The 19201-nt window shown below is 38.5% G+C and overlaps 1 protein-coding gene and 1 long non-coding RNA gene across 2 annotated transcripts in view; one reads left to right on the top strand and one right to left on the bottom strand.

Annotated features, from left to right (window-relative positions):
• Nucleotides 1–16309, top strand: part of LOC144060982 (uncharacterized) — a 30112-nt gene extending 13803 nt beyond the window's left edge. The window contains exons 3-4 of the long non-coding RNA XR_013296058.1: nt 3910–4127; nt 12255–16309. This is a non-coding gene — a long non-coding RNA (uncharacterized LOC144060982). The remainder of the gene's footprint in view (nt 1–3909; nt 4128–12254) is intronic.
• Nucleotides 1105–18915, bottom strand: LOC144060981 (E3 ubiquitin-protein ligase MARCHF4-like). The gene is made up of 5 exons (XM_077580976.1): nt 17832–18915; nt 16992–17623; nt 6146–6301; nt 3915–4107; nt 1105–1670 (listed from the first exon to the last, which is right to left on the bottom strand). Exons 2-5 carry the CDS (start codon nt 17373–17375, stop codon nt 1252–1254), a joined length of 1152 nt encoding a protein of 383 aa, XP_077437102.1. The 5' UTR covers nt 17376–17623; nt 17832–18915; the 3' UTR covers nt 1105–1251.
• Nucleotides 18916–19201: the final 286 nt, after the last annotated feature.

Below are 19201 nucleotides of genomic sequence, written 5' to 3'. Positions count from 1 at the left end.
TTTTTTTTTTTCTCAGGAGAGCTCAGTATTGTTCATTCGATTTGACATCATCATTGCTCTCCTTTTTTTTAAAAACAAATCAATTAAAAAAAAATTAATAAATGTTTTTTGTTTTTTTTAAATATATATACATATACACACACATATATATATATATATATATATATATATATATTTTTTTGTATGTGGGTGAGTATGTGTGCGTGCGTGCGTGCGAGCGTGTGTGTATTCATCAGTTCACCTAAAGCCCATTAAAAAAAATCCCATACTAATAATATAATATAATAATAAATTGCCAAATGCAGAAACATCAATGTAAGTTATCACGATGTAGTGGCTCTCGCTAACAGACAGAATTAAGTAACCGGAATTAGGTTAAAAAATTCTATATACGTAGACCATGTTTCTATAAATTTTGATATTTGGTTTTTATTTGAGGCAGATATTTTTTCCATTAAAATGTGATTTATGAGGAGGTTAGACCATTGGTCGATATTCAGAGTTTGTTTATTTTTCCAGTTAACAAGAATTGTTTTTTTAGCGATAGTAAGGGCTACAAGTGTAGATTGAAATTGTTTATGTGGTAAGTCAGTTGTTGTTAGGTCACCTAGCAAACACAAGTTTGGAGATAAAGGTATCCTATAGTCCAAAATAGCGGAAAGTTTTTCTAAGACTTTAGTCCAGAAATACATAACCGGAGTACATAACCATAAAGCATGAACATAAGTGTCTGTAGTGTTTTGTAAGCATTGGAGACAAATGTCGGAGTCTGAGAGTCCCATTTTCTTCATCATATATTGAGTAATGTATGTTCTGTGAATAATTTTATATTGGATAAGTTGTAAATTTGTGTGTTTTGTCATTTTAAATGCGTATTCACAAACTTGAATCCAAAAGTCAGGTTCCGGTGCTATAGACAACAAGTCTGTCTCCCATTTCGAGATGGGTAAAGACATAAGTGAAATTTCAGTACACTGTGTGCACGCAAAATGTTAGCATTAACATAAATGACTAAACCTGTCAGTAAAAAAAATGTGTGGGATTTTGGCGAACTCTCAAAGGCACCCTATGAATCCCCATAAAAATGAGTTTTCCAGGCAGCTCTGCAAATTAACCAATTTATATTTTATTCAATCCATGGAAGGACAGTGATGATGCAAACAATTAGACGCTATCAGTCTTGTGCAGTTCAACTGCTTTGCGAGCATTCTTCGCCCCTACGCGTTGAGAGATAAGGCCTCATCTGACTCCTCAGACCGTCGTGACTCTCATGACCAGCTCTCGCGCGTTCCCACTGGCTTGGCCGCGGGGCTCCGACGGCCTCAGATGGCTGAGCAGGTGCAGGAGGTTGTAGGGGCAATGCGGGTCGGCCGCCGCGCCGCCATCGGGGTCCCCCTGCGTCCCCGGACCTCCGGCGGCCGGCGCCACCACGGTGGTGGACGCGCCGTCGCCGGCCGTGGAGGCGACCACCATCAGCGAGGACGTGGAGGTGGACACTTCGAGCCCAGTCTGGTAAGCCTGGCCGGGCTGCTGAGTCCTGTCTACCGCGACGGCCTTCAGGTCAACGTTGTCCATAGACTTGTCATAGTTGAGGACCTTCCACTGCTGGTTGACAGCTTGCCAGCGGTGGAAGATACGGAACACAGAAGGCCCCTCGTGGACAATTAGCGCTGTGGAATTAGAAAAGGTAACTTTTGTTAGGTTCTACTTCAGTTTAGCACAATCTAAGAGATTCCTTTGACCCATAAAAACTGTCAATACAGCATTTTGTTTGTTTTAAATTCAGGTTAGCAAAAGTAGTGTTTGTTTTCTGATGTCGTTCAATAATCTCTTAGCGCAGTTTGAAATTACTTATTGATTTTGTGTTCTTTGAACTCACATTGGAGAGAAGAATCTATTTGTAACACAAGACCCTTGGAGTGTGCAGTCCAGCGTAAATAATCAGCTTAACCTGTATGCTACTGCCAATGAAACTTTGTCAATCATAAAATTAAAGAAAACACATTACAGTAGTTGCCCGCGCACAACTGAATAATTACTCTTCATGACATTTAGTAGAGCATAGTGGTTGACACTTTAACAAATGTAAAACCAATGTTTGTTAGAGACTTGGCTAGCAGGCTATTTAAGTTTGTGGACTATAACAAGAAAAGAAAAAAAATCCTCAAAAGTGGGTTACAAACGTACTTATTAACTTATTCACTGCCATTGATGGCTATAGATGTCAAAAATTAATTTGAAATATTTCTATTAGTTTATAACATTTTTTCCACTTCTGTTAAGAGTATGAAAACCTAGAAAAAAAATAATTTATTGTACATTTAGAACAGATATAAAATGTGTGATTACGATTTTTAAAAAAAATGTGATCGCTTGACACCCCTAATTTTTAATAATCTTTTATTTATTTATTTTTAAAAGAAAAGATTATTAAAAAAAATAGGGGCATCGGGCAATTAAATTTTAATTAATCGCATCAGTTCATTAGTTAACTCACGATTAATCACAAATTTGATCTGTTCTAAATGTACAATAAAAAAAATTCAAAAATAACTCAACACATGATAATTGCTCAGGATAATCCTACACATTTGTTGACTTTTATCAGCGGGGTTGGGGTGTGCGTGCTAAAATTAGACCCAATTTTTCAATTTGAACCAATTTGAATAATTGTTTCAATTTACACACAATTGAATGAAGTTAATCCAAAGAGAATAAATTATTTTAATGAGCTGATAATTCATTAAATTTGTATTTTGGATTAAATTAAAAATAATCTGATGTGAATATATTAGTTTAATGAACTGTGTGAATGTGTGTTACCCATTGAAGCAATTATTTAAGTTGGATGATATTTTTGACAATAAACTAATTATTTATGTACTTTGACGTTTTATGAAGCATATTTGTGCTTTGACGTCACCAGTGTTTGCATTTGTTTAGCGTTAATATTGCCTAATTTTCTGAATTTTTGCTGATTTGCAGTATGCTCTGCGATAACTGCAATCTTTGTATGGACATGCTTGAAAAGACATATACAGCCTCATCAAAGTTGTAGCATAATGACAACAATGTCATAACTTGCATGTTATTAACACTTTTTAAAGCAAACATGTAATATCTAAAAAAAAAAAAAAAAAAAAACTAGCACCAATTTTTATCACCTCAAATTTCATCGAAAGCAGAATTGATGTAATAATACTAGGTGCCCCCCCCCCCCAATTCTCTAAAATTAATTCATACTGCAGCAATCACCTCTATTCTTTGACATTGTTTAGTTATAGACAAGAAATAATGTCTGCTCATCTTTTTACCACACCCGCGCTCGCTTTTTCAAACGACAAGTTCATCTCATTAATGACTCTGCTGTCAATCCTGACCACACTGGAGATAATCAAGCCTCCCCCCTTCCTTCACATCCTGCTTCTTCCTGCAGCGACACTCAAAGAGTTTTCCTGATGCCGGATGCCATCCCACCGTCTTTCTCGCGGGAGAACGTCAATCTTAAAACGGATGATGCTACAAATGTCACTTTCATCGTGGCATGCAGAAGATACTCCCCCCTCCTCTCATCAGTCCTTCAGCGAGGGGCTCGCAAAGTGTCACTTAGTTTGAAATCTATTCAAATGTATGCAGTGAAAGCTACTTCAAAGATGAGCACGTTCTTGTTCAGCGGATCAAACAAACTGCAATATTAATGCGTTTCAATCATTTCATGACCTCATCCAACACAATATATGTTCAAACAGACCAGTTGCACAATCTAATGATATCCTAATATGAGAGTTCAACAATTGTCTTTATAAATGTTAGGAATTCCATACTTTGTTTTGTCTTTCAAAAATGATTCAATCAAAACCGCTGCCATTTGATGTGCTTGTTTTTCCCCTCTCTTCAATCCATTTGCAGCTCACCTATGCAGACGACGTCCATGAAGCCGTACATGCCGTAGCAGATCTGGAAGAGCAGGTCTTGGCGCTGCCAGCGTGCCGACGGGCTGAACGAGGACCACACCAGCCAGGAGATGCTGGCCATCAGGAAGAGAGAACCCAGGATGGCCGCTGCGATCTGCACTTTCTCGATCACCGTCAGTGAGATGGCTTGCCACTGCGGGGGCCGCACACGAGGTCAGTAATGAATGGGTAGTAGTTCAGTCAGCATTTTGATTAGAGCTTATGCTAAAAAACAAAACAAAACAAAAAACCTACATGAAATTTAGATTGGAATTAGCCCTCTGAAAATGAATTCCGAGTGTTGAATGAATTTATATTATATATATTTTTTATTGAACTACTGCAATAAATGAAAGTGCATTATACATGTTTACATATCGCTTTTTAAAATGTTTACATTTTTGTAATCTGATTTATTGACTTCTGTTTGTCACACTTGATTGGTATAATTTTATGAAGTTGTTGTAGTGAACGCTTAACTCATTCACTGCCATTGACGGCTATAGACGTCAAAAATTCATTTGAACTATTTTTATTATCCCCATTTTTGTTAACAAGAGTATGAAAACCAATTTTTTTTGTACATTTAGAACAGATATAAAATTTGTGATTAATCGTGAGTTAATTAGTGAAGTCATGCGATTAATTACGATTACAAATTTTAATCACATGATGCCCCTAATTTTTAATAACCTTGTCTTAAAAAAAAAATCTTTAAAATTTTTAAGAATGTTTTTTTAAAAAGAAAAAATTATAAAAAATTAGGGGGGTCAGGCGATTACAATTTTTAAACGTGATTAACCGCATGACTTCACTGGTTAACTCGCGATTAATCACAAATTTCATATCTGTTCTAATACAAAAAAATTCTAGGTTTTTATACTTGTTAACAAAAGTGGGAAAAAAAACGTTAACCTAGAAATAGTTTAAATGAATTTTTGACGTCTATAGCCATCAATGGCAGTGAATGAGTTAAAAGACTGCAAGTCAAAGTGTTTAAGTTGATTTACTGTAAATTAAAGAGATAGTATGTAGAATTTAGTGCCATCTAGTGGTGAACTAATGCAACGACCTAAACTTGAAGTGCATGATTTTAAAGCAAGTGCACTACGGTGCCTCAGAGAGCTCACACTTCGCAAACCTACCACAAATTACTACAATTGCGAATTTCTTCTCCTTCGGGTATCCGTATGCAGAAAGGCGGCGGGGAAACATGTCAGCCTCCTGTAAGGCGTGGCGTGACCTATGAATGTTAATATGATGCAACATATTTTTTGCATGATATTAAAACGGATCTTTTTTTCTCTTTTTTTTAAATGAATGAACGTTGAAAAATTAAAATAAAAACTGCACACTGTCCCTTTAATACACTTCCATGTTAAGTTATGGACCATTTGCCTTTATTTGAGCATAAACCTAATCTATTGAACCAAAAACAATGTATTATAATTCTGATATTGCTTATTGTAACAGTTTAATTAATATTGTGTATTGTTTTAAAAATATATATATGGAAAGAGGACCTTGACAAAATAATCCCAATCACAATGTTGAAGGAAATAAAATAGCAATTAGATTTTTTCTAAGGGTCCCTGTACAAAAACCCATCCCACCTGACTGATGGATTGAGAGGTGGGGTACATCCTGGACTGGTCTCCAGCCAATCACAGGGGTAATTGATGCTAATTCATTAAAAAAGGCTCTAATTAATTAATTAATTATTTTTTTTTAAATCTAATCCATCCACAAATCATCAAATTCTTTTCTAATAGATGATACTTAAAATTAAATGTTTAAATTGTACTACATTGATATATGAACTAGTCCTCTGTTGAGTTCTTTCTCACAGCAATCCACACATAATCTCTTTGGGGAATTGCCTTTTCTAGTTTGCACATCACTTTGTGCAAGTGCCTGGAAATTGAATACATGATGTAAATAGACTGCAATGCCACCAAAGCACTTTATATTGCGAGTTTTTCACCCGTTTACCTCCCACTCGAGGCAGAGTTGCATTATAAGGTACTTTGAGTTCTGCATTATGCTCACAAATGCTTCCTTCGTATAGCAGTCTGGGAGGGGAAAATCTGTCATCCTTTTCAAGTGTAAATTGAATCTGTCCAACGCTGTCAGCATTTCGGGCACCTCGGCAGAAACCTCAAAACTGCGTCATGTGAATTTCATGTCCTCACCTGCAGTGGGTTCTTTGTGCTTATGGCGATGACCTGGTACTTGTAATAGCAGAGCTCACAGGCCCAGGAACCTCGCTCGCTGATCCACTTGATGAGGCAGGGTTGATGGGTGCAGCGGACCGAGCCGCTGCATCGACATGGGCTCAGGAGCTCCCCCTGCAGGAAAAAATGAGTAGTGTTTCTTAATGGATAAGAAATGGGGGGAACGTGTTTTTACCTATTTTTCAAAATGTGAGATCTCACACGAGGGGAAAAAATACCGTATGCTTACTGCTGAAATTGAAATGGCCAACACACCACATCACACGCATAATCATTATCTTAATCCACAATCATGAATCTTCTCCAAATCAAATGTCTGTTGTAGTACCAAGACTAACCTGTGAGAGGCAGCATGGTGCCATAGAGCATCCAGATCGAAAGGAAATACACCAAAAAAAAAGAAGAAAACATACAAGCTAGGCTAACTGCTAGCTTTTCTGCTAACTACAATACTGTGGCAAACCCTTCTAGTCATTTTTATTGTAGTGATGAAATAATTTGTGCTACACCAGTCATTCTCTCTTTAACTCTAAGTACCACCTAAAAATAATTACCAACATTAAAATACAGTAATATAGAAAATCAATGTAACATTATGCAGTTTGAGCAGTAACACTGCACCTAAATATAAATAAATTTGACCCCCCACCCCCCAAAAAAAAAAAGTTAAATCCAACTGAACACTACTTGGGCAGCAATTCTTTCATGTATCACTACTACTTGAGTACTCGTGTTTAGGCTACTAGTACAGCACTCACCACAACTAGTTGCTCTTCTAGTTGCGTCCGGCACGTGAATAGCGGAAAACTGTGAGTAAATAACCCCCAAAAATGTTTAGATGGCACAACATGGTGCAAAAACGCAACATGAAGCTCCTCAACATATTTCACCATAGTTCCATAGCAAGACGGTGCCATAGCAATACTTTTAAATTACAAGGCCTGACCACAAAAACAACAAATCTGTCGTTTTTCATTAGGACAAAGCCGGAGAAAGCCCGGAATGAAACCATGAACTTTGGAACTGTGCGGCGGATCTGCTAACCACTAGGTGCACCGTGCTGCCCAGATTGTGAAATACTCAATGGAAATATCTCCACATTATTGTTGTGCTGAAATCAAGGGGGAAGGGAAGTAGTAGGGGGTAGGTGGAGGAGAAAAGGGCCCGTCCACAGATGGTCCGAGTGGGCGTGTATTGGCATGGCCGAACAGAACACTTGTGACGTGTCCGGCGGGACTCGACACGCTCGCTGTGACTGTCCCGGTGGCCGCCAAGAGCTGAAAAGCCAGGCTGCAGAGCGGATGGGAGCATCGGAAAACAAACGTGGCATTCTAGCCCACGCGCTCAAGAAGTGACAACTAAATGTCCTTTTGGTGATCAAACAATACACAAAAAAATAGAACAATTCACGTGTCTGTATTCGGATGACGCATCTTTTGCATTGTTTTACCATCTTATGTGCTGCATTATCACCAAAACACTTCAGCGCTTTGCATTTTCTAGCCAATGCTCTCACTGTGGATGTAAATAATGACATGATGCTAAATTAGCAGTAGCTTCTGGCATTACTCAAAGGCCTGGCCTCCATCCAAGTGCACTCCATTAACATTAGGAGAAGGGAAATTGCAGCATAATAAACTCTGCTACAGAAAGTGCATGATTTTATTTTATTTTTTTAATTGGCAACAGCACTCGGGCCACCAGCATTTTTTTTTATGAGCACCAGCAATACGGCAGACATCTGGAAAAATAGGCAAATGAATAAGATAAGTTTTAATGTGGTCTTATTCGAGTTTAAGAGAGGATGGGTGGTATAGCCACTCACTCGCTTTATAGCGGTCAATTAAGGTCAAAGTGCCTTTTGCTTTAAGAACAACATTATTCAATCTTTTCTTCTTGGTCAATATTCGGCAGATCTTCCTTGCTGGAGCACTCAAATTCAATGTTCACATCATCCCACAGATTTGCAGTTAGATAGACGGGTAACTTTCTGACTTTCTTATGGTCAAACATTCTTTTCTTAGTACAGGTTTAAGTGCTGTACAATACAATAAGCCTCTGATTTGTTCATGTGGGGCATTTAACATTCACTAATTTAAACTTACACCTACTGTAACTTTTTAAAATAAAAAATAAAAAATCTGATTCAATATAACTTTTTCTTCTTCAGAAAATCATGACTATTTATTTTCCTAATATTATACCCTTTTTTTTTTTTAAATCCTCATTTATTCTCCTATCTTGACCATTTTAGCCTCATAACATTCCATTCACTGTTTATAGACAATAAACAAATACAATCAGCCTTGATGAATAACCTGAATATGCCCGAATATGATTGGATGAATCAGCTGGTGGGTGGGGCCAAAGACAAAAATATCAATGAGGTCATCGATTAGTTAGTCGACTCGACTAGCATCACCTTTGTGTCTACAAAAAATGTGGTCATTCACTCCATATGTAGGTTAGAAAGTCGTAACGTCATTAGCAAAACATAAGGAAAACGATCAGGGAGCCAAATATGCAATATTATGCAGAGTCTGCTTTGCATTTCGCTGGTGTCTCGAGTGATGATTGCTTGAGGAATAAATTGGAGCGTTTTAAGTGAGCCGAGACACGAGGAAGCCCACTTCCCAGGAGATTAATTTAAGAGGTATGACGGGGGGGAGAAAAAAAAAATCTATTGCCGTTCAAATGAGCTCCGTTATGTCTGAGATAAGACGGGGGAGGGAGGCCTGGATCAAGATGAGATCGTACTTTTTTTTTTTTATTTGCTTTTCCTCTGGGCCATTTCCAACAAAATGGCAGAGCGTCTGTCCTCCGTAAGATGCAGGAAGCATCACGCCGAGCTATATAGGAAGAATGACACTAACTCGTTCCCCTCGAGGGCTCTTATTCTGCTGCAGACAAGTCCAAGTGCATTAGCTGTGTTGCCATTTAGCAAGCAAAGGATTCGGAGGTGAAGACACGATAGAAGCGGACGCTCCAAAATTGCATTTTTACATCTCCTTGCAGGATGACTGCATTCAATTTCTATTAAATTTTACATCATTTCTAAAAGACCTGGCTATTTCCTAGCAATTATAGCAGGGATAGAGCTGAATATGATTTTGAGGGTAGTGGGGTGCGAAAACAAAGCGCGGGCAATTTGGAGTAACCCCCAGCTAAGTTACTGGTGGTGTCGTGATGGGACGAGAGCAGCTGGCACACTGCTTAACATACTCCATGATCCATTCAAGTTAAATTCATTTGTTTTTAACTCATTCATTGCCATTGACGTCAAAAATTAATTTGAATTATTTCTACTAGTTTAACATTTTTCCCTCTTTTGTTAACAAGAGTATGAAAACCTAGATTTTTTTTATTGTACATTAAGAACAGATATAAAATGTGTGATTAATTGTGAGTTAACTAGTGAAGTCATGCGATTAATTATGATTTTAAAAAAATAATCGCCTGACACCCCTAATTTTTAATCATCTTTTGAAAAATGAAAAGATGATTACAAATAAAAAAATTAATTAATTAAAATTACTTTTTTTGAGAAAAAAAAAAAGAATGATTATTAAAAACTAAGGGCAGGCGATTAAAATTTTTCGTAATTAATCGCATGACTTCACTAGTTAACTCACAATTAATCACACATTTTATATCTGTTCTTAATGTACAATAAAAAAATTCTAGGTTTTCATACTCTTGTTAACAAAAGTGGAAAAAAATGTTAAACTAATAGAAATAGTTCAAATGAATTTTTGACGTCTATAGCCGTCAACGGCAGTGAATGGGTTAATCTTGAAGAACTATTGGTTTTAAAACATTTATTTAGCAACAGTTCAGGGTTACAATAGTCTTGGAATTTTCATAATAGTTTTAATTCATTTTCAGAGCGGTGTGCTAGTTTCAGTTTTTCCAGAGGGGGCACAGTATGAACTTGGAAAAAACTGAGCTCTAAGATTATAACCTTGATACAGTTTCTGTTAAACTATTGCGTTTAATACATTTAAGTACCTAAATCACTATTCAAGTACACAATTTTCCCCTATTGTGAAGCACAGTGTTAATGTTCAAACCGCATAACGTTACAGTGGCTTACAATATTAAATATACATTTTAGAGGAGGGAAAAACTCATGTGAAAATGGTCATGTGTACATTACACGCACTGTCAAGAGCACTCGTAAAAATCTATTCGAGTTTATGCATGGAAGAAAAGCCTTTAATTGCTCATTGGTAATTTAACTCCAACAGGCGACGTCTGGCTTGACTAGGAAAGAATGAGGAAATTGTAACATGAACAAAAACATAGTGTTGCGGCTGTGATCATTCCGCCTATCCAACCTGGCAGCGAGGCGGTCCCATTGTTGTGGGATTCTTACGTAACAGCGATCATCCTCATTATCTCATTCTGTGAAAACAAGAGGGTTATATTCGGAATTAGTCTCTTTGTACGTCGAGAGATTGTAACACAAAGAGAGAATTAGGTTGTAAAACATTTGATCTGGTTCGAAGCGACCGCAGGCGCCAGGTTTTTCGCTTATGTATTTTTAGACACGGCGGCAAGAACGCTTGGATTTGCTCCCTTGTTTGTTTTAAGCGGGACGCTGCTCGAAGGTTTGAAGGAGAGGAAGGGAGGGAGGGAGGAGGACTTTCACGGCTCCTGTGTGAGCACGGAGATACAAACTGAGGCGGCTGACAAGGGTCCAAAATCACTTCCATTCGATTCACAAGGGGTCCCATTCGATTCATTCATCAGATATTTCATATAATATTTATTTTTTTTTATTTGAATAATTGTTCATATAAATTAAAACAATTCTGAATTGTCTCAGAGTATAGTAAGCCATTTTTTTTTTCAATATTGGGCTATGAAAAAGAAAATCGATACAATTAACTCAATCACTGCCATTGACGGCTATAGACGTCAAAAGTACGAAATTTGAACTATTTCTATTAGTTTAACTTTTTTTTCCACTTTTGTTAACAGGAGTATGAAAACCTATAATTTTTTTATTGTACATTTAGAACAGATATACAATTTTCGATTAATCGTGAGTTAACTATTGAAGTCATGCAATTCAATTACGATTAAAAAAAATTAACTGTCTGATGCCCCTAATTTTTTTTTATTTAAATGTTTTATTTGTAATTAATTGCATGACTTCAATAGTTAACTCATGATTAATCACACATTTGATATCTGTTCTAAATGTACAATATTTGTTTCTAGGTTTTCATATTCTTGTTAAGAAAAGTGGGGGAAAAAATTGTTCAAATGAATTTTTGACGTCTATAGCCGTGAATGAGTTAAGCATTTTTTTTTTAACCCAGCCCTAATTGTTATAATCTTTGTGTACTTGTGTTGTTCTGTGTTGAAACATATACGTTGCAGCGTTACTGACACATACAGTAGTTCAGGGGTCACCAGCTGCGGTCCTCGAGAGCACCTATCCAGCATGTTTGGAATATTTCCCTCCTCCAACGCACCGGATTCAAACAATAAGGATCGTCACCAGGCTGCTGTAGAGCTTGCTGATGAGCTGATCATATGAATCAGGTGTGTTGGAAGAAGGAAAAAATGCTGGATAGGTGCACCTCGAGGACCAGAGTTGTTAACCCCTGCAGTAAATGCTATGTGTTAGCATGTTTAAGCTAATGGACATTAAGGCAAAGTTATGTATTTCTTCATAACACAGTATGTGTCTTGGTAAAAAGGCATTTTGATGATGTCACGCTCAAAAAGGTATATACAATCTGTATGTTTACAATTTGGCAGTAATCCACTTGAATCACATTTGGAGGTTTGATCTTGATCTGAAAGCTATTCAATTCCATGTTGTTGTTTTCTTTTTTTGAACGTATTTGAATTGTTGCACTTGAGAGCAAAATATTGGAATTGTGTCAGTTGAACCATGCAGTATAAATCCAGCCGAAGATCCCAATGGGCAAACCAAGGCACTGTTGTGACTGTGTTGTGTATACAGTCATTATAGCATTGTTCAAACCACCAATCTAAAGACTTTCGCACAGCACTGATGTATATCTCACGCCATTTTTTTTTTGTCTCGCAGCCTTGGGGATGGAAGTGTTGTTTGGAGAAGGATTGTCACATCAGATACGAGCCGCCTCTGTCTATGTGACAACCTTAAAAGCGAAGGCAGAAGAGAGGAACGACTCACATCCCCGCCGGCTCTATCACTCTGAGGCATGCGGACCTTCCACTTATCTCCCCTTTCAGAAACGTGCACGGTTCACACCTCAGCAGATCCATATCTGGGCTTGGCCGAGAGACAACACCCCGAACACGAGGCAGGCTGGCGAGGGACAAAGACTTGCGTTAAGAGATAAGATGGCGTTCAATCAGGCTTTATTGACGAGCCGTGACGTATCAAGGAGAGGTCGATAATATGGCGGGAGGAGGCCATGGGAAAGGCGTTGGGTTCTCCACTGCTTTGTATGCGCCGCAAAATGTGCTGACTGTGCGGAGAGATGGTGTGGGAAAAGAAAGAGGGAGGAGAAAACAAAGCAGCCTGTGGACTCTGCGTTAGTATTAAAAAGTGGGAGCTCAAGAGGTGAAACGATGCATTGGGATGCAGAAAGAGTAATTAGCTGAGATTATAGGCCATTAAAAAGGCAATGACCATGAAATGATACAGTAAGTCGCATGCTTCACATAAAGGCAAAAGGGACACATTAATTGGTTTCCTTCACATTCTATACGCTCATTACCACTTGGGGGTAAGGACAAAAGATTTTTTGTCGATTAATTGATGATGTCGATTCTATTTTATTGTTTTTTTTTTTTTTGAGAATAGAATTGCTATATGGCTGTCATTTTCGTTAAAATATTTCCACATGCATCCATACAGCCACTAGTATACATACGTCGGTGTCGTAAAGCGAGACAAGGCTACACAAAACTACACGAGGGTCGCCATGTTGATGGTTTTTTTTGTATCTTACAACTTCTATGCCGAGTAAAATTCTCGTTAGCACACTTATTGTCAGTTTTGAACGTAACATTTTGGTGACAAAGACCAACAGTGCCGAGTTACCGCAAGACAAGTAATATATGAAGCTAGCAAAGCTAGCTGCTCTTCCCTTCCACAGCTAGCTTATTTTTGCTGTTACCTTGCTGGTTGGACATTTCGCTAGTGCAACTAGCGTTCGACAAAGGTAAGTTCTTTGTAAAATTGATTCGTGTTTAAGCAACTTAAAGCGTTAAACGTCGATAAGGAGTATAGTAAAGCCAACAATTTGGTTCAACCGCTAATTGCCACTTAATGTTTCCTGGGCCTGCTTCTTATTTAATTACATTCATTTTGTCCCTGTTCATAAAGAATATCCAAAGCTAGCTGCTATTCTCTTCCACAGCTAGCTTATTTTTGCTGTTACCTTGTTGGTTGGACATTTTGCTACTGCAACTAGCGTTCGACAAAGGTAAGTTCTTTGTAAAATTGATTCGTGTTTAAGCAACTTAAAGCGTTAAACGTCGATGCTGAGTACAGTAAAGTCAACAATTTGGTTCAACCGCTAATAGCCACTTAATGTTTCCTGGGCCTGCTACTTATTTAATTACATTCATTTTGTCCCTGTTCATAAAGAATATCCAAAGCTAGCTGCTATTCTCTTCCACAGCTAGCTTATTTTTGTTGTGTTGTCTTGGTGGTTGGACATTTCACTACTCCCGAGTGTTCGGCAAAGTTCTTTGTAAAGTCGATTAGCATTTAAGCAACTTAAAGCGTTAAACTTCAATACATAGTAAAGCGACTGGTCAACTAAATGGTTCAAGCGCTAAATGCCACATAATGAGGTTTTCTGGGCCTCCTTCTCATTCAATTAATTACATTAATTCTGGCTCTGTTCCTTTCAGGAGGGCAAAAGGGGTCCGGTGTTATGCATGGACAGGCTTGATGTAGTTCGATATGTCTTTAAACCCTTGTCCTTTAAGGTTTTTTTATTTTTTTATATTAAAGCATGCTTTATTTATACAGATATTACGCCAAATAGAACATGACAATACAGTTCTGCTGGAGCTTATTGCTTAGATTCTATTGCCCAAATCAAATTCCAACCCTTAAGTTGTTTCACCATGCATCCATATTTGTGAAATTGATTCTGTTATTGCTTGGGCTCTGTTACTGAAGTCATATTACAGGGTGGAAAAGTCATTGAGAATCAACGTCTTATTTTTTGGGACAATTTCACTTTTGTTTGTAATTTTATGACTTCAAGTCCGTTCCTGCAATATTTGGACTGTTCTTGTAAAAGTAAGACTTTAAGGTTAGTTGTTGTTATGGGGACATGTTAATTTTTGTAAAATTATGCTTTTTTTAGTGGGATTTTTTTTATAATCTTAATTCTTGGAAATTATGATTTTTACCCTATAAATTATGGCTTTTAATCAACTTTTTTTGGTCACAAATTTAATCTAGTAAAATGTGTATTTTATTCTCATAATATATATATATATATATATATATATATACTGTAGTAATCACAATAAGACTTTCATATTCCAATTTCTCTATCCTCATAAAATAACTGCATTTTTTTGTAAAATAACCGCATTTTCTTTCTTGTAACCATTTTCCTGTAATATAACAACTTAATTTGTGTACATGCATAACTTCTCAGCAATCAATCTCATATCATGTTGATGTACAGTAAGTAGTACATGACCTCAAGTCTTCCCCAAAAGTACACTTTTTTGTTTTTTCTTAGAATTTTTGGATTCAATTTCTCCTAAAATCCGAATTGGTCTGTGACGTTTTTTTCTTTTAAATCCCAGCCACTTTCTTATAATATTCTAACACATTTGTGACATTTCAGCTGTTGTCAGATTTTTTTTTCTTTGAAATGTTAATACTAGATTATTATTTTAAAACGTTTTTTATCTTTATAAATTTTACTAATTTACTATTGTATGATTACAACTTTATCCTCAGAAATTGTACAACATTGCTATTATACGATTACCACTTGTTTCCTCTTAATATTACGACTTTTATTTTTTGCGTGTAAAATTCCAACTGTCTCAATTGTGTCAGAGCTAGTATTTTTTTCCATACCAGCCTCTGTAGCACAAGGCCAAGTCCTTCCTTATTTTGCCGCAGCTATTGCAGCCTTGCTGAGATTAGGTTCTCTCCAACAAGACCTTGGATATGTAAACAAGTATTCTGACTTGTATTCACATGTGATGTCCAGTATAGCAGTGATTCCCTCCCATTCACTCTGCTGTGATTCATTAGTGGGCTGACTGCTGAGACACACAGAAAACTACCCAATTTTACATTGTCTGAAAATTGTTTATTGTTATTACAAATTTACTATAAATGCAATTTTATTCATTTATCTATGTATACTGAAAATAACAATTTCTCTTCTACTATGGCAGAAGGTGCAATAAACCTGTGTATCTCCACCTGTTGCCATCCATACAGAATAATAGCTTTGCCTTCAAACTAAACAAGCCCAGATTTCACAATGGTACATTTGAGAGTCCAACTAATTACTATAGTATTTTTTTCCTTCCATTTATTAACGGAAGACTTAAAGGATCTTTGTGCAGTTTTTCCACTTTACTTGCGACTGCCACCTCTGGCCTAAAGCGTAACTGCAGCATCTGTGTCAGGCTCATTCACAGTGCGCGTGCGAGTACGTGCATGATCTTAAAGCGACAGCCGTAGTTGATAAATTCAAATTAGGTCAGAAAAACTCCGCCCCCCTCCAAAGAAACTGTGGAGTTTGCAGGGTCCACACAGTCTACTATAAAGGGAAGTGAAAAGCTGATAGGCGCAGTCAAGGTAAAACAGGCAGGGCTCTTGGTACTCATCTTGGCATAGGTGGAGCATGCATGATGTAGACAAAACTTTAATATTACCTTTTTAAACGGCACAGTGCACCTTTTAATGTTAGCTATCAATCAACGTGGCAAGCATATTTTGTCACTTTGTCAGATAGTTGTCTGTCGAATTCCAAAGTGCATCACGTGACCATTTTAAGCATCCATCCATCCATTTTCCGAACTGCTTATTATACTTAAAACATTAAAAAAAAATTTTTTAAATGGAACACAAATGGTGAAAAACAGTTTTAATGCTTGAACTCCACAATTATAGGCTAGTTCTGTACCCCCCCCCCCCTTCCCCAATATTTTTTACGTACTTTTTTATATGTATAATGTATTGAGAAACATTTCAAAGAATTTAGTCTTTAAAAACTCTTTAAAAAATTTTTCCATTCATTTCAATGGGCTATAGTATACCGTAGTAGGCCTACAGAACAAAGTCTTGCTGTGAAAAGCACACATCTGCAAGTAATTGACACTCTTTTGAAAAGGGCTTACAATTGTCTAGAAAAGCCACAAGATGGCGCCAAATACTACATATACATGAGTGTAAATGAAGCGCCTCAACTCACTTTAATGTGTATTTTGGTTAACATTAAGATGCCACCAGGTCACCACCTGATATTAAAATACGATATTCACTGTTGCACAAAAACAGAGCAGGTGTTTGTTTTTTTAATCGGTTTAGGCAAAATTCATGAATATGCAGGGTTGACCGAATTAGTAATTTGACTTAAAAGGTCACAGAGATAATTACATTTGTACATTTAATTACTTTGACTCTTTATTGAGGGGTTGTGCGCTGTGAAATGTTTCTAATGTAAAATATATAGGTGTGCCTTGGTTCAATAAAGGTTGAGAAACACTGCAGTAGAGCACATGTGAATAGGTTCAATGCGGCGCTGTCTGTCGGGAAAATGTGCATCAAATGAAGCGTGTGGAGAAGCTTTGCACTCACATGCTCCGGCCCCTGGAAGCAGATCCTGCACAAGGGCGTCCTGAAGCCGCTTTCCGTGTAGCTGGTGAGGGAGAACCTCTCCTCCAGTTTGCCTTTCGAGCAGTCGTCTGAGGAGCCGCCGCATCCTCGGAGCGCCGCCGACAGCTCCGCGGCGTCCACCCAGCCCGGCACCGCCGGTCCTCGCTCGGCGGCGGCGGCTCCTGCTGGTGCTGCCGCGGGCGGGGTGGCTCTCTCGGCGACGCCCGGCTCGCGGCTCTGCGTGGCTTGTCCGCTCATGGGGCTGAGCGGAGGCGGCGGAGGCGCCGGCGGCCCGAGCAGGAGCAGCCTCAGGTCACCAAGCAGGACGCAGCAGCGGCTCTTCAGCATGCCCCGGCCGCGCAGCATCGGCCCCGGTCTCTGTGTTTCCCTCCCGCCCGGCAACCGAGTCACAGCAGCAGCACCGCGGCGCAGGGGCGCACTGCGCGTCCCCTCATGTGGCGCTTGGATGAGCTGACCTGACGGGATATTTACGAGCTAGTATTCCGATTCAACGTCTTTTAGCGTCCGGTCGAAACCAAGTAAATCCAAAAGGCGGACAAATCCCACGGATGTAAACAAGTGTCCGAAGCCATTGGGCGGAGGGAATGGAGATGCTGGAGGAGGAAAGTCAAACGTTAGATTGATGGGCTTGTGCATTTGACTAACAAGTATGTAGCCCAACGGTGACCACTGTCGTCTTCTTCACAGCCTCAATTTGGCACGCAACAAACTACAATCTGCCTCGAAATCATAAGTATTAAAGCCACGTCACTGCTATCATCGCCTTAATGTGGGAGGCAAATCGAGTCAGACGTGTCTTACCTGGCCAGCTACGCCGATTTCTGCACGATTTTTTTCTCACCCCGCCACCCCCAACCCGGCCCCTCCACAGATGCTGCCACTGTGTCTTCTCCGTGGGAATCTACGTGGACGTGACCGTCGATGATGGGTGGAAATCCAACGCGGCTGTCGGAGCGTCCTGCCGTAGGTGACAAAAGCATCCGGTGAGCGCGGTGCTGTGTGAGCACTGGCTGCTGTTGCTGCCGAGTGGATGGATGCTGCCGAGCATGATGCAGCCTGGGACAGAGCCCAGACCAGACGCCCCACACACGTCATGCATGTACAACTACAACACACTCACACAAGCAGAGGAGAGAAAATATAGCCTATATGCTGCACATAAATAAAATAAGCCATCTGTTTCACAGGGGGGGGTCAAAACTAAATCAAAACTCACCTCAGTTTACCTGTGTTGGGCCTTAGTTTTGTCACTTTTACATAAAACAATTAATAGTAGGATTACATTTTGTTAAATTTGTCTAACTATTGCCTGTTTGTTTAGTGACTATAAAAAGTCTACACACCCCAGTTAAAATGCCTTTTTTTTAATGAGACCAGGATAAATCATTAAAAAAAAAAGTTGAGGCGAAAGGGGCGGAAAAAAATATATACAAATAATTAAAATAATAATAATAAAAAAATATATACAACTAAAATGTTGAACAAGTTTGTGCACCCTCTTATAACTAAGCTGTATTCAACTTCAAAACTTCTGATTAACCCCAAATAAATTTCAGACGCTCCAGTGCAACCGGCATATCACCGACATTTTCTTTTGCTTTTGAGCAGGAGCCTGAAGGTTTGTGCTGATGACTGTCATTTTAAACTGTTCATAATTCATCCAGTTTCCACCTTGACGAAAGCATCAGTTCAACTTGCAGGAAATCGGCCCCCAAAACATGACGCAGGCACCAGCATGCTCCACTGCAGGTATGATGTTCTTTTGGTGATGAGCAGCATTGTTTTTGCACCCAAAGAAGTTGAACCTTGGTTTAATTGACCAATAACCAAATGTTCCAAACGTGTCTCATGTCTGTCAATGTTCTTATCTATCTTTCTGTTTTCTATAAATGCATCTTTGTCTTTGTCTCTATATCTATTGGGCTGTCCATGTTTTGATTTATCAGTCAGTCAATTTTTTTTTTGTCCATCTACAGTACCATGTCTGCCTGTCTATTCATCTTTCTGTCCATCCACAACATTATTACCTTAAGTGATAGGAATAGGCTATTATTCAGTTGTTGCCAACTATGATTAATAATTAAACAATCTATTATCTGGCGACAGGAGGCTAAGTTAAATTATGCACATCTCATCTAAACACAAATATCAATTAAGTCTTCTGAGGAAGT

Source organism: Vanacampus margaritifer, chromosome 11 (assembly GCF_051991255.1).
Source record: "Vanacampus margaritifer isolate UIUO_Vmar chromosome 11, RoL_Vmar_1.0, whole genome shotgun sequence".
Taxonomy (NCBI): Eukaryota; Metazoa; Chordata; class Actinopteri; order Syngnathiformes; family Syngnathidae; genus Vanacampus; species Vanacampus margaritifer.
The sequence above is the reverse complement of the archived record's forward strand: the minus strand, read 5'-3'. Positions and strand labels throughout refer to the sequence as shown.